The sequence below is a fragment of the Leuciscus leuciscus genome (assembly GCF_965113295.1).
Source record: "Leuciscus leuciscus genome assembly, chromosome: 18".
NCBI lineage: Eukaryota > Metazoa > Chordata > Actinopteri > Cypriniformes > Leuciscidae > Leuciscus > Leuciscus leuciscus.
In genome coordinates, this window is record NC_138742.1 from 29,357,984 (window position 1) to 29,382,660 (window position 24,677).

The 24,677-nt window shown below is 40.5% G+C and overlaps 1 protein-coding gene across 1 annotated transcript; it reads right to left on the reverse strand.

Moving 5' to 3' along the window:
* Positions 1 to 6,108: 6,108 nt before the first annotated feature.
* On the reverse strand, positions 6,109 to 24,334 carry ndnf (neuron-derived neurotrophic factor). The gene is made up of 4 exons (XM_082145112.1): positions 24,028 to 24,334; positions 15,582 to 15,770; positions 13,441 to 13,565; positions 6,109 to 8,290 (listed from the first exon to the last, which is right to left on the reverse strand). Exons 2-4 carry the CDS (start codon positions 15,767 to 15,769, stop codon positions 6,879 to 6,881), a joined length of 1,725 nt encoding a protein of 574 aa, XP_082001238.1. The 5' UTR covers position 15,770; positions 24,028 to 24,334; the 3' UTR covers positions 6,109 to 6,878.
* Positions 24,335 to 24,677: the final 343 nt, after the last annotated feature.

The window sequence follows — 24,677 nt, forward strand, 5'->3', positions numbered from 1 at the left end:
TTCCGACCATCTCATGGAGTCTTTGAAAGGCTCCTGAATGCATGTGTAGAAGAGTATTGGAGTGACAGAAGTTGTGAGAGTGGTCTCTGTGTGGCCCGTCTTTTTCGATCCCCTGACCCCCAGTGACCTCCGGGACCCTGTCGACCCCTGTTGTCAGTGTGCGTGCAGTGAGGACTGTGAGGAAGGAGAGCTGCGACGATTAGGACTCAGTGACCCTTGACCTGACCCTACACACACACACTTGAGCATCAACTTTTACTCTCTCTCTCTCTCAGCTAGAGTCACTGATCACAGACTAATTCTGACCACACACACAAAACCCACACAAACACACACACACACACACACACACACACACACACACACACACACACACACACACACACACACACACACACACACACACACACACACACACACACACACACACACACACACACACACACATTTGAACTAAGGAAAGGAACTAAAAGTCTAAAATGCTGTGATGAACAAAGTTTTCTTATTTGTGTTGAAATATTTCCTTTTGAAACATTAGAGGCAGGATGTCAAAAACCTTGTCTTTTTTGTAAATAGCCAATAGCCGTTAGTTTATAACATTGCTCAGAAAAATCATGACTTCCTACCGCTAGTCAATGACAGGTGGTTTGGGGGAGGGACATTCGTACAGAGTATTTGATTGGACAAAAGCAATTGATTCATTCAAAGCAATTAATATTTTAGTCTGTTTTCCCAGAATCGTTAAGTAAAGATGATGCATTTACATCAGAATTTACAGGAGTTAATATAGAAATGGCTTTTGACTCAGTCCTTGACTAAACTGATAATTAATACATATTATATGGTAGAAATGTTTGAACTCATATTGAGACATTTGACTTGGTACACACCCTGTAAAGCTCTTGAGATCACTTCTAAACTTTAGTGAGAGTGATCTCAAGTCTCTAGCTCCAGTGTTTCTAGCTAAGGAGAGTGTGTGATGTTATTAAGATCTCTTCTCAAACTTTAAAGGAGACCATTGTGACCCTTATTCATCCATGCACACCATTTCAATCAAACACGATGCATGCATAATGATTAATGTGTTGGCATTGAAGACAAATTTAAACTAGAAACCCTTAATATTCTGAAATTAATCATTTAAATTTGTAAATGTAAGTCGGACTGAAACACTTTTCCAAAAATGCTATTTGAAAAGGATTTCAAACCACATATGAATTTTGCTTCTTTTTTTTTTTTTGCTGTTCACACTTGCTAAATCTGATTGGGTTTCAAATGGATTTGCCCAAAAAATCGGATTTGGACTGACAATCTGAGCCAGGCTTAACACTGTTGGTGAACTATTCGAGTTGATGTAATTCTGCATCTCTTTCTGACTCAAGAACCCACAGACTGAGGCTGGAACCAGATCCCAACAGAAGTACAGACCAAAAAAAAGAGTTCTCCCTTTCTCTTTCACTCCTCAGGGTCTCTATTTCTTTGCGCAAATATTTTCTCTGCGAACAAACCTCATTTTGGCAGTCCACACAACCGCCTTCAGGGAGGATTTTCCCCAGCGTTTTACCATATTTCAGAAACACTTCTGAAAACTTGATACTGAGAGATCTCTTCAAACTTGAGGTGTCTCCATCATCCAAACCTCACTCCAAACCAACCCTTAGTCTCTCCAACGTCCCAATGAATGCTATTTCTGGCCTGTCCTGCACTGCTGACATTACTATACACACTGTGTTTTACTTTGTCAAGCCCCCGCTGGTTCTTGAGGGCCACCAGGATGGGAAGCGTTGATAGAGAGAGAGAATGAAAGGGTGGGTAGAGAAATAGTCCTGAGAGACAGAGAGATTACAGTGAAGATAAAGCGTGAGAAAATGACTGCCACTAACAACAGACATCTGATGAAGGACAACACAGACACCAGACCACCCTTTATGAGGGTGTAACAAAACTCTGTCTCCATGTTACTAATTTTTACTCCCTTAATGCAGACAGAGACAATAATACTTAATATAAACTCTTAAAAACACAGATTGTCCAATGGCTCTTGGGTTCAGAAACTAACCCTATTCCTGTCCAGAGCTATGCAGTTATTGAGGTGCTACTAGTTCTTGATGTTTCATTAGGTTCTTCACATCATTGTGGTTTCTGGGTTCTTCAAAGCATTCATTCACTGTCAGGAAAAAAAGGGAAAATTGTACCCAACAGCTTGTCACTGGGCAGAGCCCTTACGATGACACATTTGTACCCCTAAAAAGTGCATTTTAGGACCTTGGAGTAGTATCATGCCCTTACTATAAGCTTTTTACGGGTAAATAAGGTAAACAAAGATATCACTTTAAGGGTATTGGCCTAGTGACGAGCTGTTGTACCTCTAAAGGAACAATTTTGCACATTTCTTTTCCGAGAGTGTATAGAGGAGAATAACGAGAAGAGAATGGTTCTCCTGTGAGATCACAGCAGTCAGTTGCATAAACATAGACGTGAGGACTGTGCCTTAAGAACTAGTCTGACCACCCTGGTGAAAAATCTAGCATTGCTGGGAACCAGCATAAGGTGTGTTTTGCATGCTGGATCAGAATGGGATGCTGGTTAGCTTGGTTTTGCTTGAGAACAGCATGACTTTGCTGGTCGACCAACATAAAACAGTCTTGACCATCATGGAATTAATGCCGGTTTATGCTGGATTTTTCAGCAGGGCAACTATCAGTTAGTCAAGGGGTAATCATCAGTCTTACTTTTCGGATTCAAATTAGACTGATTTACTTTATGTAACTGACATAAAAAAAGTTATGACTGCAGTCTTAAAGAAAAGAAAAACGACATGACAAACTTGAAAGAGTCTAAGCAGTTTGTGCAACCGACTACAGGGTACAAACCCCTTTTTGCTAATCGGAAACTTTACTTTTAGATGGCATACATATAAATTCTTGACTTTTCTTGAAGGACTATTAATGAAACTTATACACCAAGTCTACATTGTTAAACATATCATCAGAATTGTCCATGTGACAGTATAAGTCTTCTAAAACAGTGTAACTTGAGGAATACGCGAATTGAAGCAAATTCCTTTCCACCACAGCTCTTAAATGTCATTCTCATTTTCGTGTACCACTAACCACGTCACATTTAGTCACATGATATATGGAAACCAATGGTGTTTTGAATCATTGGCAACAGATCTGACACAAAATGTAGCGGTAAATCAATGAAATACATTCTAAACGTTCTGGATCTCAATCGACTTACCTGAAAAAGATTATTTATGATGCCCAGAAATCAAGACCTTGGGAAGCGTTATGTGAAATATCCACCAAACCAGCAGTATTTGTTGTTCCCCCCATTTTTGTCATGATGATGAACCACATTGGACCACACTTTAGAGGGAGTTTTTGGTCCTTGTGAAGAGGTCTTTAGGTACAGATGGTCTGACCTTAGATGAACTGCCAGGACTGCGGTTTGTGAGATCTTTTGATAGTATCAGCATTTCTGTCTTACCGAACACCATCACTGGATGTTGAGCGGATATGTGTGTGTGTTTGTGTGAGTTATTTCAGACTCTTCTTCACAAACTATCTTCAAAAGTGTCACTGAGCTCTAAGGAACTGAGACGCAAGCTGCATGCACACAGACACACGCATGCCAAAGATCAGATAAGAACAAAGTTCAACGCTAAAAGCTGAAACCCATCACTCTGAGTCATGGCTTTCATTCCTATATATTTATTTCATTCACTGTTTTCTCTGGCTTTATATCTCTCACTCTTCCCCCTAACAACCACATCTCTCTCCTTTTATAGTCCCCAAGGAGCAGGCGGCCAGCACGAGACCGTTTATTCTGTGTGTTTGAGTATTTTCCTCTTTTACAACACCAATGTGAACTGCTTTTACAGAGAGAAGACCTGTTTTGATAGCGCTGTTATCATCTTACTCTGAGTGAGTGTTGGCGGACAACTTCAGCAACTGTGGCTCATAAGAATTCCAGAATAGAGGATACAACAAGGTAAATGGAGTGAGTGTGAGTGTAAAGACTGAGTGGGAGGGAAAGCTACAAAGGTTCAAAAGATAAACATAAGCTCTTTTCCAAAGTCTAATGAGCGACTGAACTTGATGGAGTGCAACCAATGCCAAGGCACAGTACAGTTATGCTGCTTTTGAAGACACCTGTTTATCAGCACACCACATATCCTTTGAGAAATAAAGCAATCACAGAAAAGCATTGCGAAACACTTGCTACGAAACAAAAAGACATCCAGTTTAATGGCACAGTCATTTGTAGTTTGCAAGATAAGTATGTACAGCGAATGTTTACTATGTATGCATACAATTATACGCAATGCACTAACCACACGTTTGCATCTGCCTTGAAATAAGCTAACTAAAAACTTTTAAATAAAAATGACGTTGATTGTGAGTTGAGTCTCTGGTGAATAGTTTATGTGAGAGTGTCTCCCACGTGCTTCACTATTTGTGTAATGCACAGTGTTGCTGCCAATGTAGTGTTCTAGTTCAGCCACTTATGAGGGTTTATTGCAGATTTCTACCTTAGAAGGCAAGTGGCTACATAGACTGTAGTGAGCAAGGGTGTTCACTAGGGTTTGGAAAAGAAAAGAAAAGAAAAGAAAAGAAAAGAAAAGAAAAGAAAAGAAAAGAAAAGAAAAGAAAAGAAAAGAAAAGAAAAGAAAAGAAAAGAAAAGAAAGGAAAATTTTAATGCTTTGGCCACCTCTTCTTTTGATTGACTTGGGATCCAGGGAATTTTGGTTTTATTAAAAACACATTCAGTCTCCAACTGACCCTCTTTCTGTGAGCTTTGCACACACACACACACACACACACACACACACACACACACACACACACACACACACACACACACACACACACACACACACACACACACACACACACACACACACACACACACATGCTGCTGACGTTCTCATTAGCCTCTCTGTAAAGGGCTATCCATGGCATTCCCAAACCATTGCCTCAAGCATTCCCAAACCATTCCCACACCATTCCCAATGGTTTTCCTCATTATTGCAGGCCAGAAATGAGGCTAATTTAAGCCAGCCAAGGTTCTGCCATGTCTGCAGTGATTGACAGGCGGTGAAGGGAGCTCAAACCAAGCTCCTCAGTAAAAACACTAGACTGACATTGAAAAGTATGATTTGGTTTGAGCATCATGTACAAATTCTCCTCTATATTTGTGTGTACACGTGTTTGTGAAGGAGAAAGAGAAATAGTAATAATGGGAAACTGGTCTTATTGTGTAAATATGCATATCTGAGTTGACAAAATAATTGTATTAGTTTAAGTTGTTTGTTAGTGAAGTTGACAATATTTTGCATACTTCACAAACCTGGTGATTACATAAAATAATCAAGTAAACTAGTGGCTAATATTTTGAATAGCATTGTGGGATAAAATATTCCCCACACAAGTCTGTCTGAAATCAGTTTCTTGAGGGAATATGTGCTCTGTTGGAAACTAACATTTAGATATTCTATGTATGCATAACAAGCATTGGTATGAGTCACATATATTTTTATTTATATATAGTCTATATACATAGATGCCTCATTAGTGTCGGTTTATATGGGCTGCTATACGTATACGTCCGCCATACTGGAGTGGTCAAATCCGATCCGTGAACATTCGAGAAAATGAGCTTCTGCACATGTATGAATATCTATATCTGCAATAGACATCAGCAAATGATTTTCACAACATTTCGCTTATCATTAATGTTATAATTCTGCATAAGGATATTGCAGATTGAGAAAACACAGACCAACACATTCTCACCTCTGAAAGGTTTTCCTCTATCCGTCTGGAATTTATAGCTCGGTGGTTTTTACAACATTAGGCTGAAAATTCGATGAAAATGCATTGATTTGTTAGTGTGAGTGATGAACAGCTTCATGTTAACAGTTCCAAGATGGCGGAAGCTTTGACGTGTCTGGAGCGGCCGAATGTGACATCTACAGTATGTATATACATATCTATGATGAGTCATGCGAAAGATCCTTTACTTCATAGCAGAACATACACCTCATTCATATGGGTATTTTCCAGCATGTATATAATACTGGCAGAGAAACACAGAACCACTGGGATTACAGATGTCTATATTTAGTGTTTTATGTACATGAATATTGGCAGAGAAAATCTGTACATGTGACAAAGAGATGAGACACATTTACACACACCAGATTCACAAACTGAGATTATACACACACATTGACAGTGGGGAAACAACGTTGACTTTCATATAGATTTAAAACACATTTTTTTACCACTAATAATTGTTGTCAATAACAAAAAAATAACAGTTAAAAAAATAAAACATTAAGAAGTATGAAATAATTTAAAAAAGTCTTCTAAACCATGTTTTAATACAGGGCAGGAGAGCGGAGAGGAGGAGTCGTGGAGCTACCTCTGCGATGGCTGGCGTAATGAACCAACAAATAGAACGTAGACATAAGGCAGACAAATGGTGCATGCAGTGGCTAAAAGAGAACTGCAACTCCTCCAAACTCCCATTTCCATGGCATTGAGGATGCAGTACAGGGACTCTTTGCATTGCAACAGCGATGGCACCCCCTGAGAACAAACCTTCAGGTGCCTAAGGTCGATTGAGAGCGCCTGACTCGACTCGACTCGGTAATGTAAACATAAATACAGAGGTTGATATCTCACTCTACAGGCAGTTCAGTAACTGCGACACATGCAGCGTTAGCATTAGCATTGTGCGCAAGTAGTCAGTCTGCAAAACTCTCCTTAGTAGAATATCACTTCGAGTTAAATAAACTTCTTTTTTCTCATTATATATATAATATATTTACTTCTGTGCAGAGTCTGTGGTTCGGAGTCTCTTTTTTTTAACAGTACTTCCTTGTTTTCACCAGTTTACTCTGGTACTTGACTGAGTGCCCGCTGTGTCCCACCACATAAACATCCAGGAGGTAGCTCTTTCCCGCCTCGAGGCCCGTTATGGTCTCTGTGGTGACGGCTTTCTGCAGGTTGGCGCTGTGGAAGTACTTGCAAAGCACTTTCTCAGGCTTGCGACGGCTCTCTGGTCCAGCACACTGGTTCTGCTCTCGGCGCCGATGCTCTTCGCCGTAACTTTCTGAAACCTCACGTTTGTAAACACAGTACTTGTTGCGCTCCTGTGTGCCAAGCCAAGCCACGGTGACGGAAGAACAGGTACGCAACTTATCGAAAGCCTTGATACGGGTATCCTCAGGAAGCGCAGGGAAAGGTTGCTTTCCTCCGGCACGTGTGCTAGCCAGTACTTTCAAGGTGGACGCGCCCTTGCGGGACCCCCGCAGACGGATCAGGTACTTGGCTTTGGGCTTTCCGCGGAGCTGAAACTGACGGACGCCCTCCACATTCTGAGAGAGGACAAGCTTCCCATCACGCCGCACCTGAACTTGCACTGCATCCAGACAGGCATGCACAAAGAGCGTGACGCGCTGGTGAGAGGAGACCGGTGCAAAACGAAGGAATTTGCTGCCTTTCCTCTTAATGAAGACGTCAGTTACTTTCCCATCCTTGAGCTCCACTGTCTTCTGCTTGGCCTCTTCCTTGGTACGGGCGAAAGTGCCCACATAGGCAGTACTCATGTTGCTGCCTGTGTTGACAGCGAACACATCAAAGTAAAATTGCGTGTCTGGCTTTAGGTCTGTCACGGTAAAAATATTCTTGTTGCCTATGCAGATTTTCTGTATGTCTGCCACTTTTGGCTTGGGGATATATGTGCGACTCATCTTGTTGCTCAGAGCTCTGTTGGTGGTGAGGGAACGATCTTTATTGAAATCATTCTCAGATGGGATGAAACCAAAATGAGCAAAGTCAAAGGGGCTGAAGTCCCGGCCGGGTTTTGGAGCAATCATGAAGGCATCATCCAAGCTCATCTTGGCCTCTGCAGCACATAAGCTCTTGAAGTTGTGCTCTTTGTTAATAACCACACAGTACTGGATCGGCTGGCCCAGTACGGAGCCAGTAGGAGTGGGCTTCCAGGCTAGTGTGACAGTAGTGCGACCCAGCGCGGTCACATCAACCCTCGGGTCGTAAGGCAGTTCAGGGTATGGTTGGTCGGACTCGGGAGTTGTGGTTGAGTAAATCTTGAAGTTGCTGTCCTTTTCGGTGGAGATGATTTCTATCTGGTACAAGCCTGAAGGGGAGCTGGTAGAGATGAATGACTCAACATCATTTCCCTTGTAGGTAAAGAGTTCGGTTCCCTCATTGGCCGTGACCTGCTGTTTCTGCTGTTCCAGAGGTTCTGGCTCACCTGAGACACAAAAAGACACAAACATTCACAAAATTAGACCTTGGGAAACAAGCCCAGAAAATCAAGAAATGGTGGGGAAATTAGTCTCCCTCACCGAAAAAACCACAAACATAAAAAACATGGCCCATTTTGTTGGGGTACAAAGGCATGGTGCTATTTGGAGATGCACATTTTGACTTGTTTAAACCACACACAAACACAAGCCACATAAACTATCAAACAAATGGATGTACACACTTAAGCTCTCTCTGAACATCAATCACTGGGACATTTAACGTTAACTGCCACATAATGACGCATTTCCCTCACCACTCCAAATCCTCTCATCTAGTTGTTTACTTTCCACTTCCTCCCCACACCCCAATTATCACCACTGGAAAAAAGAAGCAGCAATTTCCATCTTAACAGAAAGAGCATCGTTTAATGTGTGAATCCAGGTGAGGTCACTGGGAGCTACCTGATGTGACGGACAGTTAGCCACTCGTCTGCTGCCGGCTGTGTTTTCTATCCAAACAACCCTGCACATCAGAGGGTGACTTTCACTTTACTTTCCCCGGGAACTCTAAGCTACACAGAGATGCCTTGTGGCCTTCACTGTTCCTTGAGTTCCTTTCCAAGCCCTCTCCGTTCAGCTGGGCGAGAAAACATAATATTATGTTTGTCAACCAGAGAGCTAAATGAACACGAGTTACACTCAAAGACCGGCTCCCAGTGGATGTACTCAGCAAACATGGGAAAAGACTTGTGTATAAGTGTATATTTACAGTGACTGCTGTACTGTAAAAAATAAAACGCTTCCACGTCCTTGTTTGCATTTCATTTATAATGTAGTGTATTGCACAGAAGTCGCTCTGTTGTAGCTCAGGAGACTAAACCGAGTTCTCAATTATGTTTTAATGTCAACTTTGTCTCAGATGTATCTCCTGAAATTCCTTAGGGGGAAAAACTGAGACAGTTGTTGACATTCATTAAGCATTCATGCAGCTCAAACAGTGAAGCATGGTACTGGCAACGCCAAGGTCATGGGTTCGATCCCAGTCAATGCAAGGACTGATAGATGTGTATTGAATGCCATGTCAGTTGCTTTGGATCAAAGCATCTGCCAAATGCGCAAGTCAGTGTTTAGAGATGTAAAATCAATGTGGATAACACAGTTCAAGAAATTCTATTCTGAAATTATAATCTGTGAATCAGGAGACCTAAAGACCAAGGAAAACGCATATAGGTGGTCTCAAAAAGACAGACTGCCATTGCCATGATTTTATTTATTCACTTCAAGTGTCAATTTCCTTTCTGTTTGATCTAAGTCTTGAAACAAATGAGATGAAGAGATCTTATTTGAAATGTTCTTTCTTATGGTGTGTGTATTTGATTTATTGCAACTGTGAATGAGTGAATGGGTACATGAGTGAGGAAATGAGTCTGAAGAAGGATATCATCAACTGTGACAGATTTGTTTTTCAGGATCTCCCAATCACAGCCAAGTCACGCCATCAGCTAAGCAAGACGATCATTACACGTTGTGTTTTGTAAAAAAAACTATTAAATCCTTGGCTTAAAACCCAAAGGTACAGCAGTGAATGATGGGGGTCTCTGCATTTCATCAGCCAGGACAACCATACTGGGCCACAGACCGTGAGATAGAGGAAAACCCAGGGCCTGGGAGTCATTACTGCACAAAAAGTCAGAGATGATCAGAGAAGCTTGTCGTCTCACAGGGAGACACTTGTGTCTTTATGTGAGCTCACACATGGACATGTTCTGCACACACGCTTCTGACACAGGGGCTTCTGCCTCGTTTCGGTCCTATACATTAGGTTTCACAGATGCGCTCTAACTGAAACAGTTACGCTGCTCCATGTGTCTGGAATGAAATACAAGGGTGTTTTGTGGAACTTTATTGATTTCTTTTTTAGGGTACTGTCCAGATGGAAAAAGAGAGATGTAGAGAGAGGGTGATGAGGGGGGGGGGAGAGAAGAAACTAGAAAAGTACCAGGAGGGAGAGCAAAAGAGGTGGGAGTACAGCTGAGAGAGAGAGAGAACGAGAGTGCAAGTGAGAATCTTGCTTTGAAGAAATGCGCCGGTCACAACCTTTTTTTTCTTTTGAGTTGGTGGGAACAGTGAGAGGAATCCTACGGCTGTGATTGAAAGCATGTCTAGGTCACATTACACTACATATAAAAAAGAAAAGAAAAAAAAAGAAATTATATTTTATATTAAGAAAATGAAGCCTAATTTTATGATAATTACAATTTGTTTCATTATTTGCTTAACAAGACGTTTTTGCCTTATTTTCACCATGAGTAAGCACATGCAGATATCACAACAGAACCCGGAAGTCTAATTCGCCTAGCCCTGTGGAAAACATCACTTGATGATAGTTTAACATTTTGTTCTACGACATACACAGCACACACTCACAACCCAAACTGTCTTATCTAGTTACTTAATAAAAATGTACATTTGCTAAAATAAACGTAACTGCTTGAAAATTGACGTTTTCTCTAAGGATGTGTGTGATTTTTGTTGTAGAACAAAACGTAAAAGTATAGTCAAGTCATGTTTACCACAGCCTTTATTTTACATATAAATAAATGTAAAAAAAAACCATAAAAAAAACCCAAAGAAAAATCTTGAAGGAATCAGCGACAAATTAGTCCTCTGGGTTTTGGCGTCATCCCTGCATGAGCTTACTCATGGTGAGAACAAAGCAAAAGCGTTTATAGGTCATGAATATAGAGATAGGGATAGCTGCAGGTTCCGAGTATTGGGAATGCCGAATGTAGGGGAAACTAACCCCTACCCTACCTTAATTCCTTACCATACCCCACACCTTAACGGGGAGTTTTCGAGACCACTTCAGAAGACCTTTCGGTACACCTATAACTCCGACCTGCAGATACCCACACTTGTAAATATAGACTTTATTTTCTTTAAGTAAATATTTAATTGTTTATATAGTTTGGTCATGAAACTCCAGAGTGTGCAGCCTGACCTGTACATGCAATCTTCAAGCAATCACATCATGGCACAAGCTGTTTGTCCTCTGCTGATCCTGCAGCCAATGAGACCGCTTTCTCAATATTTAAATAGTCTGGGTAATTGTTTGCTGTATAGGCTAGTCCTGCTATTCCTCTGTACTCCTCCTCCTCCCCAGCTCCACCTGCCTAGATCTGCTACAGGATTTATGTCTGTCTATTTACAGTATGCAGCAGAGGCATAACTTACATGCAGTCTGTTTATCTACTAGCAGTAGCAGTATTGTTTTTTTGTTTTTTTTGTCTTTCATTTTGGGGTCACCTGGACATTCTGGAAAGGTTTTGTGAGATTATCCCTTATATTTCCCAATACAAGATTTTTCTCTTTTTCATTCTTGCTTTCTAGTGAGTCGGCAGACATCAGATGCAGTCCATTAGCACACCAGGTGCGGTCACACAGGGCCCAGATTCACACGTGCTTACCAACACACATTGCTGCAGAAGAGTACACTAACAGGACTAATGATTGACCACGCTGGAAAACACTGACCCACACTGGACACGCTCCACAGTACTTCACAGAAAACACATATTTACCTGAAGCCGGGCTGCTTTGCTATTTCTGTAGAAAACTTTCCAAAGGGGGCATCTATAGGACACGCATTTTGACTTTTTTTTTTCTTTTTTTTTGTGTTAAATCTGAAAACTTGCAAACACTAATACCCTGTTGCAAAACGTAGCGAGCTGCCTTGCTGTCTATTCCCTACATAGGAAGCATCTTAAAGGGATAGTTCGCCCAAAAATGATATTTAAGCCATGATTTACTCACCCTCAAGCCGTTCGAGATGCATATGTCAATCTTTTTTCAGACGAACACATTTTCAGTTATTTTAGAAAATGTCTTAGATCTTTCAGTGGTTATAATGTGAGGCAATGGGGTCCAGCTGCTTCAAGTCCGAGAATGTGCATGCATCCTTCACAAAAATAATCCACCCGGCTCCAGGGGGATAAACGAAGGCCTTCCGAGGGTAATCCGTGCGGTTTTGTCGTAAAAATGTACATATTTAAAACTTTATAAACGAAAATAACTGGCTTCCGGTGGCGGTTGGTGCGCGTTCATGGAGATGGATGCTGGCGTATGACGTAGGACGTAGCGTAGGAAGCGTCGTGACGTAGAACGAACGTAGAGTTTTGTTTTGCTCTGCTCTCTGGCTGCGCTGTCACGTTCGTTCTACGTCACGACGCTTCCTACGCTACGTCCTACGTCATACGCCAGCATCCATCTCCATGAACGCGCACCAACCGCCACCGGAAGCCAGTTATTTTCGTTTATAAAGTTTTAAATATGTACATTTTTACGACAAAACCGCACGGATTACCCTCGGAAGGCCTTCGTTTATCCCCCTGGAGCCGGGTGGATTATTTTTGTGAAGGATGCATGCACATTCTCGGACTTGAAGCAGCTGGACCCCATTGCCTCACATTATAACCACTGAAAGATCTAAGACATTTTCTAAAATAACTGAAAATGTGTTCGTCTGAAAAAAGATTGACATATGCATCTCGAACGGCTTGAGGGTGAGTAAATCATGGCTTAAATATCATTTTTGGGCGAACTATCCCTTTAACTGAACTGTAACCTCATATTACATATAGTGCTCCTCAAATGAGGCTTTTGTCAGAGCATTGCATTGTGGGATGCCTTTCTCTGTAAAGGCAAGAATTATAATTTTTAGGACAGCCTTAACACTGGGAGATTAAAAAGCTGCCTATGGAAGTTGCGCACTAGGTTTGGGGACAGAGCCAGGATATTTCCTATCAATGCACTTAGTAGTTCTTATTTTTATTTTTTTTTTTATTTTTTTTTATCCCTTCAGTTTATCTTATATATATATTAGTTGAAAGGAATTCCTAATCCTCAATGATTGAAATGATTCCTAATTTAGGAATGACTTCTTTCCTAATCAGGTTCAATCCTATGGAGATAAATGGAAGGAGATACCACTGCCTACTTTAATCCTTAAGCTGCATTGTATGGCAATGGGAGACGCTCTCTTGTTCCACAGATCTAAGGCCAGTTTTTCTAATAATAGTTTAGAACGTTTACATGGAAAACAAGTCTTAAATTACTGCAGAGTTGCAACATCGATTGGGAGATTTAATTCGGATACCTGATCCTTCCCCGCTGCGGTCCTCTGGGAGCTCCTGCAACGTCAATCTCCACTCAAGAGGAGCATCGCAAGGTGTCACCGTCACCAGCAGAGGAGTGTTGTCTTCCTCCACCACAAAATAATACCTGCAAAAGCGAGGAAAAGTTAGGAAAAGGACAACAAACATAGGAATTATGCAGGAAATTAAACATGACTCATTGTATGTTGTAGCAGATGTGCTCTTTGTTTGGACTAAATCGGTTTTGATGATCGTGTGAAAACTAGCCATCTGTATGCATTTATATTTTCAGGTTTTAGGTGTACTTTTAGCATAATATTACATAAAAAGACATGTAACAATACTTTCTATATCAGAGCTTAATTTTTTTTTTTTAAACTCCCTAAGTATAAGACTTCCTTTTCAGCAAGGTTATTCATAATGGTGTTGCTGATTTAGCCCGTCTGATTGCAGTTATGTTTAGTCTTTAAAAGTACTTGAGATATATTAAAACCCGTCCCAAGACACAATGTGCTGAAATTAGAACTAGCTGGCCTTTCAGAGACCGCTACCGAATTAGGACCATATTCCCCAAACACAACGTTGCTACACTGGCTTTGCTGTCTCAACACATTTCCACTGTCTTTGTTAGCGTTTTTAGCACTGTGTTGCCACTGCATTGCACATGGGAGATGTCTAATAAAAAGCACACCAAACACAGCTAGTGTATTTCAGCTGTTAACTATTTATAATGCCATTTTCGGAGTGCCTACCCTTTTTCTTTTTCTTTTTTTTTAAAATATAATCATGCAATTATTATAAACATTTCAATTAAAATGAGTTCCATGACCACATTATACTGTATTATGTTGAGTTTTATGAACGGTATCCATTTCACTTTTATGGCTGTTCATAACAATATTGTTTTGGTGAATTGGTACGAATTTGTATGATATCATGCATTAATTTTCATTCGATCTGCTTTCGCCTCGATGATGTTTACATTTAGGCGTGGACCAACATATGTTTCCATACAAGTCACATCGTACGAATTGAAAAAAAATCTTTGTAAATAGTTACATTTTCTCATTATTGGGTTGGTCCATTCATAGGAAATAAAAACTTTTTAACTGTAATATAATATTAAAAGCAATCTTAACATTCGTTCAGACCCTTTGTGAGCAGAAACACCTTACAACTCCATGTTCTGCAAAATAATTATGATAGATGTATGGTAGACTTCAATGTAATCAGCTATATTTGAGAACACTGCAATTCATTAGCAGGACACGGCATTGACAGAATCACTGGCATGGACATCAAATGGAAAACAGGGAGATTCGATATTACTATAAAGTGTTTTTAAATTGCGAATAGCTCAGCATATGACCATCTGTGGTATGTACGTTCTGATTAATTCATCCAGGATCCTCAGCAGAAATAACCCTGTAGCCTTTTGCTAAGACCTCGCATGTGGTACAGTTTGATCGACGTGGTGAACATAGTTGATATTCTTCCATTTGAGTCCACCTGCTACTCAACACACACACACACACACACACACACACACACACACACACACACACACACACACACACACACACACACACACACACACACACACACACACACACACACACACACACACACACACACACACACACACACACACACACACAGCATCTTTCCAGCATCTTATTCATAATGCATGTCTTGCCCTCATCTAATGCACTGTGGTTATAATAGATTCCATATTTCTTCTTCCCACACATAAAGACATATCCACAAATGCACATGATCATACAAAACCCTCCCGTCCAAGGATGATCAAACATGAAAATGTGGGGCATATGGGGACATCCAGAATAAAACCAAATATGGATTTTAATAGTTACATTATTTAATTATTTGTAAAAAAATTTTTTTTTATAGTTTAATATAGTTCAGTCACGAAACTCTTGAGAACCCTGTTTGGTCCTTTACATGCAATATGCAAGCAATCACATCATTACAACAGCGTGTTTATGTATCTATTTCCAGTCCAAGTTAAGGTCTATGATTGTGTTAATCTATCGTAATTTAGTAATTATACTTTATTTTATAGAATTGCAAATTGTTAAGTGAAAGTGTATGTCTGCTTCATATGTGTGATGTATGATCCCACCTTTTCGGTGCATCCCTGAACAGGTATCCACTGATCTCGGCCCCATCTGGCATGACAGAAGAGTCATGAAACAGAGCTTTATCCCTGATCTGCATCTGAAAGAGGCCTTCATCACGCGTGGGCAGTTTCTGTCCCATCACCCCCAAGACCAGCAACACCAAACCATAACATCCACCCATCCACGCCATCCTAAAGAGAGAGAGAGAGCGAGAGAGAGAGAGAGAGAGAGGCATTGACAGAGATTGAACAAGAGAATGGGATTTCTTTCCTTTTTTTACACCAAGAAGGATAATTGTAAGAATAATTATATTACGTGTCCACAGTCCACACCAACGCTTGATAATGTTCTGCTTATAATAAGTGCAGAGTGGAGTCTGTCTACTGTCAACTCAGTCAACAATATTTTTAGCGTTCATGGGCTGTGAAAAAAAAAAATCATTCTGCAAGTGATTTCAACAATATTGTTCCTTTGTGACGATCTCGTAATAGCTTTGTTGTGACTTCACCATTCTCATAGAATTAAAACAATTATTAAAACTTTATAATTATCGTTATAGTCGGTCTTGGTGTGAAAGTTACAGCACATTGGTCTCCAGGTACATCACAGGCACTTAACATGATTTGCTACTTGGGGGAGGGGCATACTAGAGATCATTTGATTGGACAAAAATCTGTGTAGTGCAGGATGAGTCATCAATATTTTTGCTCTGTTTTCTTAAAAGATAACAACTTTTTAAATATGCTGAAATGTAATCTGCAGAAAGTGCACTAATCATATAGATGACCGCAAAGCTAACACACAGGAACTAAAAGCACTTAAACCCACATTTTATTTGATGTAGTCTGTAAAATCTATACAGTGTATCTGTGATGGAGGAGATTATGGACAGTTTAACCATCGGTAGCAGTCAACGACTATTTAGAAACTCTAATGGAGGACATTATTAAATCATTTTAAGATGTTTTTCTTCTAAAAGAACATCAAATACTTCTTAACATTTAGTTAAATGACTGGATAGCACCATCACACAACAAGAAGCTAATCAAACTACAGCCGATTTGGGATGAAGAATTCAAATGAATGTCTTTACTGACCACCTTCGAAGATCTGGTGCTTTTGTAACCCACAGCTGGGTAAAAGACGGGTATGCAGTGGTTGATACTGCACGCAAACAACATTCAAACAACTCATGAGAACATCCAGGCACTCAGAGACACTCACAGACGCATACATCTGCTCAGTGAAAACACACACACACGTTCCCTCACTAATCACTGTTTGAATGCCAGTGTCCGAGCTCACAGTACAAAATATCCATGTCTGGTTGGTGTTAAACACCTGCTTATAACTATTCACAGATTCTCTTTCTCAGCGATCTGCTGCATCTGTCCTGTGCGTTGCTCATTTTTAAGTGACATTACAGCATGATTTTCTTTTAATTTACACTTTACAAGACTTTAGACGATATATTAAACTATATACATACATTTTTGTTTTTGAAAGGTCTCTTCTTTGCTCACCCAGGCTGCATTTATTTGTTCAAAAATAAAGTTATACAGTAATATTATGAAATATTATTACAGTTTAAAATAACAGTTTTCTATTGTAATATATTTTAAAATGTCATTTATTTCTGTAACGCAAAGCTGAAATTTTCAGCATCATTACTCCAGTCATCAGTGTCACATGATCCTTCAGAAATCATTCTAATATGATGATTTGATGATCAAGAAACATTTCTGATTATTATCAATGTGCTGCTTCATATTTTTGTGGGAATAGTGATTTTTCAGAGTTCTTTGATGATTAGAAAGTTCAAAAGAACAGCATTTATTTGAAATAAAAATCGTTTGTAACAGTAAAAACATATTTTCTGTCACTTTTTATCAATGTAATGCATCCTTGCTGAATTAAAAAGAATTAATTTCTGGAAAACGTGGAGTATACATCAGTAATAAGAATAGCTCACACTCAGTCTGCTCACAAGTAGTCCTTAACTAGGTTAGGCTGTGCCAAACTGGGTTTCGTTGTGCTGGGAGGGTAAAACCGCACAAATCTGGGCTAAACTGGACTGAGTTTCTGCATGCTGTGCTGAAGTAAGCTGTGCTGGGGAGAGTTAGGAAGAGCTGAACTTGGTTCAACTGTGATTGGCTGAGTCTGGCTTCTACAGTCTAGGCTGGATTTGGCTTTGCCTAGATCACATGATATCCTCTTTCTATTGATTTGGTGCCATTGATTGGAGCTGAAGGCAAAGGCCAATCGCCCCTGATATAATCAGGCTAATGATGGCAGATTAGAGTGATACTCCACTGTCATTAACAGCAAGTGAGTGCTTGTCCTCTTAATGACCTCTCCAGGAATCCCTCCCCTCCTGCTGCCTTTATTCCCGCTTTTCTTGACCTCTTTCACTCCCTCTTTATTTGCTAGTCTCAGATAGTACTGTCTTTCTCTTCCACCACTTTCATCCATTGTTTTTTTTCTTTACGTGCCTTCCGCTTTGCCTTTTCTTTTAAAGTTGCACGTTCTCACTCCCCCCCCCCCCCCCCCCATCCTTTACACTTGGGCTTTTCACTTTGGTCAATCACAAAATCTACTTAACTGCATTTGCACACAAAGCACTGCTTTTACCATGCATTACATTTCCTCTTTTCTATCTCTCACAATAAGAGTACTGCCTTCTCTTGGGCTGTGATTGTGTAATAGGATATTCTCACACAGAAAAGAGATGCTGTCTCTTAAAGGCTCATCTAAATATTTATATGGGGATTATGCTGGATCATTTATAAGACTCTTTTGGGACGCTTTTGGTGTCTGACATTTTGGTTCACATTTTACTGTGGTAAAATTGTGGTGCTCACCAGTAGTTTGGTTGAAAAAGTGGTCTGGGTTACTTTGGAGTATGTGAAATTCGGTATGTTTCGTAACTGGTATTAAGGTGATTCATCTTAACTCACAGTTATGAACTGCTATTAATGATACACAAGAATATCTTCTACTCCACATCACTGATCTAACATAACATCTACTCGTAGAAATCCAGTTCAGGCTTGCAGAAAATAAGTATGTGTTCATTGAAGAGCCTTGGAATGATTTAGAAAAACAAATGAGCTAAAAGTGTAAATGGTCATTGTCTGGAACTGGAAAGCTCTTGTATGATACCGGACATCATGATATTTGGCTAGGAATCGTAATGTTATATCTCTTTGGATGTGGATGTAGAACATTGCCTTGAACTCCAGTCTATAGCCAAGAGAAGAAAGCAAAGAAACACAGGAACATGGATTTCCGATTTGCCAGGTTTGGATGCAGTTGTGTTTCCCAGAGCAGAAAGGGTTTTCTTTCTAAAATAAAACTTCAAAACAAAGCCCCATCTGGAACAAATAAAAGCTAATGTTTAACTACAGCTGAGTAGAATGTCTGATCGTAATTTGGGGGAAGATAATTTGAAGGCAGAGTCAGCCGCAATCGTGTCAACTTTGTTTTGCTGCCTTTTTTTTTTTCCTACATTCATTTGTTTTTACCAAACTTTTTTTTTTTTTTTTTGTGACAGGAACGGGTTTCTTTGGGTCCTGGATCACTTATGGGCCGTGTACAAATCTTAGATGTGTGATGAACTGGACCTTGAAGTGGTTTCGGGAGAGAGTGTGTTGTGGGAAGGTCGTAGAGTCAAGTTCATAATGTTAAACAGCTTAAACCCTTTGAACTGAACGAGCTGTAATGTTTGAATTATCATACTAAAATGCTCCTAATCACTTCACATGCAAGTAAAAGACAACAAATTTAAATGTAATGGTGCTATTTAAACAGTTTACTCTTTAACTTTGAGTAATTTACCTCATTTTAACTTCGCTGATTATCGTTCTATGATCTAAAGAGTCATTAAAGATAATTCTGCAATACAAATGCATTATAAGAGTCTTGTGTCAGGTGTTTTAGAAACATCTGGCTGCATTCCACTCTGGGTAACACAATTTCCTTTCGTTTCAATTCTTCTAATTATCTCTCTGGGGACAGAAATGTCATTCTCTTCAAAATATGTGTATCCAAATCAGATAAAATAACCATTCATCAAGAGGCTTTATGCAACAACAGCAAAGTCTGACAGATTGATCAACAATTAGGAGCAGATAATTCTATCAGCCTGTTGTTAAATGGTTCAATCACTCAAATAATAGACTGATTAATTGCCACAGGAAGTGTTAACATGCAATCCACTAAGGTAAGACAGGCTCAGCCGGGGTAACAACACACACACAAGCACACACAGATGAGTAGCACATGTATATGCATGAAAAGCAGCGCTACTGACACATCGCACCAGCGCAGCTTCCACCTGTCAATCAAACTGCAACAGTCCAGGCCACAAACACCGGAGAGCCATCATTATCGCACTAACCTGTGTGGGGCTGTCACTTCTTTCTCACTTTCTCACTTTTTAAACATGCATGACTGCAGGTTTACACACACACACACACACACATACATGCTGCTTCCATACAGCCTCTCCACCCTATAGAGCTCAGTGTTACATATGTGAACTTTCTCCACCATCGTCTTCATTTCCACCAAGATAAGGGAAACATTTCAGATTCTGTTTCAACAGAGGCATGACACCCTGAAACTGGAGAATGGGTGAGTTTCCCTCAGCTTCTGTCAGCGCTTCCCGAAACCTCTGAACAGACATTTACTGTGAGTTGCGTCCCCTGGGCTCCTCATGGAGTTGGAAAGCTAAAGAATGGGGGGAAAGAAACCAACCTCAACAGCAGAAAACAATGGGGACAATGTTGGATTTTGTAGGGCAGTTTTGTTCTGACAACCATCTATTCGAACAATCCCGGCATCCTGCTGCACTAATAAGAATTTGTTTTGGTATAGCTCACTCATATATGATATTCACAAACCTGACTCAAACCACATTCAATACAATTCGCCACTTATACCCTTATATAGGGCACTATTTGAGGGGACAGTCATTTGTAGTGGTGTCTGAAAGCATAGTGCAGTGTTTCCTAACCCTATTGCTGGAGGCACACCAACAGTAAACATTTTGGATGTCTCCCTTCTCTGACCCATCCATTTCAGGTCTCGGAGTCTTTTCTAATGAGCTGATGAGTTGTTTCAGGTGAGTTTGATTAGGAAGAGTCAGTGAAAATGTGCACTATTGGTATGCCTCCAGGAACAGGGTTGGGAAACACTGCCCTAGCCGACATTATTGACTGCGCTCATTTGGCCCCAAAAACTACAATGGATGTACTCAGCAGCAAACCACTAGAAAACTGCGAGAGTCGCACCGAATGAATTCCTGTGTGTCGCCAGAAGATCGCATCCACTGCACTTCCGGTGCACTCAGTGTCCGAATACACTCGTTTACATTCACTCGTTCAGTGGACTATTTTAGAGGAGCAATGTAGGGCAGTGGTTTTCAGTCCTGGTCCTGGGAACTATTTTGTATGTCTCTCTTATTTGTCTCACCTGATTCAGATCTTCAGAGCTCCATGAACTGAGTGTGTCAGATAAGAGAGACATACAAAATGTGCAAAGCAGTGGGTCCCCAGGACCAGGACTGAAAACCACTAATATAGGGAATAGGGAATGAGGGTATGGGGGTGATTTCAGAGACACCCACAGCCAAGTGTGTTGGGGCAGGTTGGATCTAAACCCTGCAGGAGTAGGATTTGACAAACACAGCACTGCCAGCTGTGTCTCAATCCCCTAGTTTTGTGGTATTTGGTTTGTATTGATAAGTGAATGACTGTGCAAGTGAACAGCCACTATGTTTTTCTCACCTTAAATATTATGATTTCTTAGAAATTAGACTTTAAAGCTGAGGTGTACTTCGACTGTATCTTCATGCCAATCCTGAGCAGCGCTGGTGCTCTTGTACAGCCAAATGGCACAATGACTAATTGTTAGAGGCCGGTTTTGAGAGCTGAGGTCCAGCACTCCACAGTGGACACTTGGCTGTCCGCTGCTTGTTTACTTTGGCAAGGGCCCAGGACAGCGTTTGTTGAGTAAAATCTTTGAAGATATGCGTGCGTTTGAGGAACATTTGAGAGTGTCTGAACGTGCATACTGGCCACACACAGAGAAGCCGTGGAGTGTAATGTCTATAAGTGATTGTGAGATCACATTAATAAAGTCAAAGCCACTCAGGAATGTCCAGACTGGGATGTCCCACTCAAATTATCCTCACATTAGTTCTTATCTGAGGACTCCCAATTAGCACAGCGTTCGGGAATGTTCATCGGCAGCTGAGGGTGTAGGGGCCACTTTCTCCAAGAGCCACACAAACACACCATTGAATGGGAAGGCCCCTGACTGATGCTCACTTCATAGCTGTCTTTGTAAGATGAAGTTGAGATCTCATAGATATTCACAGACTCAAGGGACAATTTGTCCTTCTCACTCCACCCATACGAGCATATTGAAGGAAGTGCACAGACAGGCATGCTGGGAAATAAAGAAGCCACTGCCGTTTATTCATCATCTACCTACCGAGAACGAAAATAATCTTATGTGAGCAGCGTTGTTTGCGTGTTTCACTGACGGGACACACTGAATGAACCATCTCAAACTGAATTTGAGCTCAGAAGCTTTAGGAACAAACAGATATGGAAATGAAAGACCAGGGGGTCAGAAAAAGTTCGAAAAGCTGCGATTAAATCCCTGGTTCTCCTCAACAGGACATGACACACAGTCACGTGAGACCCCACAAAGACCAGCGTGAGGACGACTGTATCTCCGCATCGGACTGTCACTCCGTCGGACACACAAATGGCTATTGCAACAGTGGCGGAATTCTTTCACGGCCAGAGTTTTCATATGCAAATAAGGGTTTAGATACGCTATGCAACACAGACCTTCCCGTTCTTAGACTTTTGTTCCTGTTTCATTCTTTCCGAGAGAGGATGGGAGGCAGTGCAGCTTGGCCTCGCCACTAAATACAGTTATTCAAATTCCCTCATTCTGAGTCTGCCTTTCATTACGTCTCCCAGCCCAGAGAAAAGTATCACTCTCACCAGGAACCACATCAGGTAGCCAGCAATCCACTTCATAGTTGTTTGTGTCTGATCGGAGACTAATCCTTGAAATCCCATCGGAGAGATTAAATAATCCACACAGTTTACTATTCAAATTCAAAAAGAAAAGGATGCAAATGGGACCGAAATTTCACTGCGTGCCGCAGATGGGAAGCTGATGTGAAATTTAAATGTCATACCTTCTCATCTTTAAAGAGATTTTTTTTCTTATTATTATTCTTATACAACAATTATTTAACTGTTTTATAGGCTTACATTAATACACACAGAGCATCTGCACTTTTAAAATTAATCTGATACACTGCAGGACCATTTAATAAACTGCAAAACAGCTCAAATGTGATTCAAATGGTGCAAAACTTAATTATGATGTAATTTGTGAGATTTTGATTTATGTTGTCTGGCTGTCAGCTCTCCATGCATGCCAACTTGAACATTTAAAATAAATATTCCTGAGGTGTATTTAATTTCATGCAACAAATTGTCTCCTGAACAATGCACATTGTGGATTTTGTGGAAGAAAATGTATAGACTAGACCTCTTAAAACTTAAATTTAGCACTCCAATCTAAAACATCCACTTTCTCTTATTCATTCATAAACTGTAAACCTAACCTAAAACCTTGATACTGAAAAATAAACTTGATGCAATTGTGAACTACGTTATCTTCTCATTACTTAAACCAAAAATAAATGCAGACTTATGTAATAAGTTGTTCCTGTCAAACCATTAGCCTGAACAGAAAAGCACAGTTCATTCGTGCATCAGCCGTGCAGATATGAGCCAAAATTTCGCATCTTGCAGGTGTTTTTATGCGTTAAGGTTTGGATAAGTTCCTAACAAGCAGATATTAAAAGAAAAACTCCCTATAAGCCTTCCCTTCGGCGGAGACAGGAGCATTTAACACTATGAAAGACTGAATAACAGACGCACAATTGAGAGGGCGAGGACGAGTTGTGATGAATTGCGTCTGGCGGATGGGAGCGCATGGGAACTGCGTCTCCAACACAATGTCCAAAAACTCCCATCCTAAAGAGCACTTCTGATATCCAGACGAACATTAAACGAGCCTGCGAGCTGGGGCTTGATGCAGAGGTGTTTGAAATCTTTCACTTCCAGGAGTTCGCAGACCGCAAAAGCCCCGTCGCTCTTGTTCTGGCAGAAGGTTCAAAGAGCGCGGGGAGTCCCGCTCCGTTTCCCCGTGACTGCACAAGTGTTTCAACTCTTTCATGAGGCTTGGAAGCATTTGGGAAATGCAACGGCAGGTAGACTACATCTGAGATATTTCTCAAAAATAGTGCAATTGATCCTTAGGGATTTTAAACGCATCTTCTCCTTGCTATGCACGAGAAACTAAACCCTAAACAGTCATGAAAACATCTCAATTGTATGTGAAGTTCCTTACCTTGTTCTTTTGGGTAAAATCACTCCAGAGCGTATCAAGTGTCTTGATAGCAAGGCTGTTCCTGATGTCTTCCAGCAGCACAAACTTGTGTGAGATGGAAACACAAGGAGTTTTTTGGGAGAAAGTGTGGTAAAGTTGTCCCTGCTAGATTCCTGCAGTCGGATCTCGAGCGGAGTTTCTCTCGTTCCAAAGTTAGTCTCTTGTCCTGGTGGGTATCCTGAGTTGTTCTCCTGCTGTTCTCCTCTGTAGAGACTGGGAGTGAAGTGAGAGTCGGACTGCTGTGAAGTGTCTCTCTCTCTGAAGACCAGCCCACTCATCTGACACAGCGCACAAACACACTGTCCTACACGAGTCAACAGTCAACAAACTTCAGTGGCGTGCGTTGCCAAAGCCTGGAGTTAGAAATCCCAAAATATAGAGGAATACATTTTTTTTAAAGGTATATTTTAAATCAACTTTACATAATGCTTCTGAATATAAAGCTAAACATAATTAAAGTACAAAACTGAGAATGCAAAATAACTTTGTACTGTAAAAAATTGCTTATATTTATAAATAATAAATGCAGTTGTAAATCCTGAATATATAACACTGCATAATACAGTTACAATTTTAAAAAGGTTATGATCTAAATCATAAAGATAAAGTAT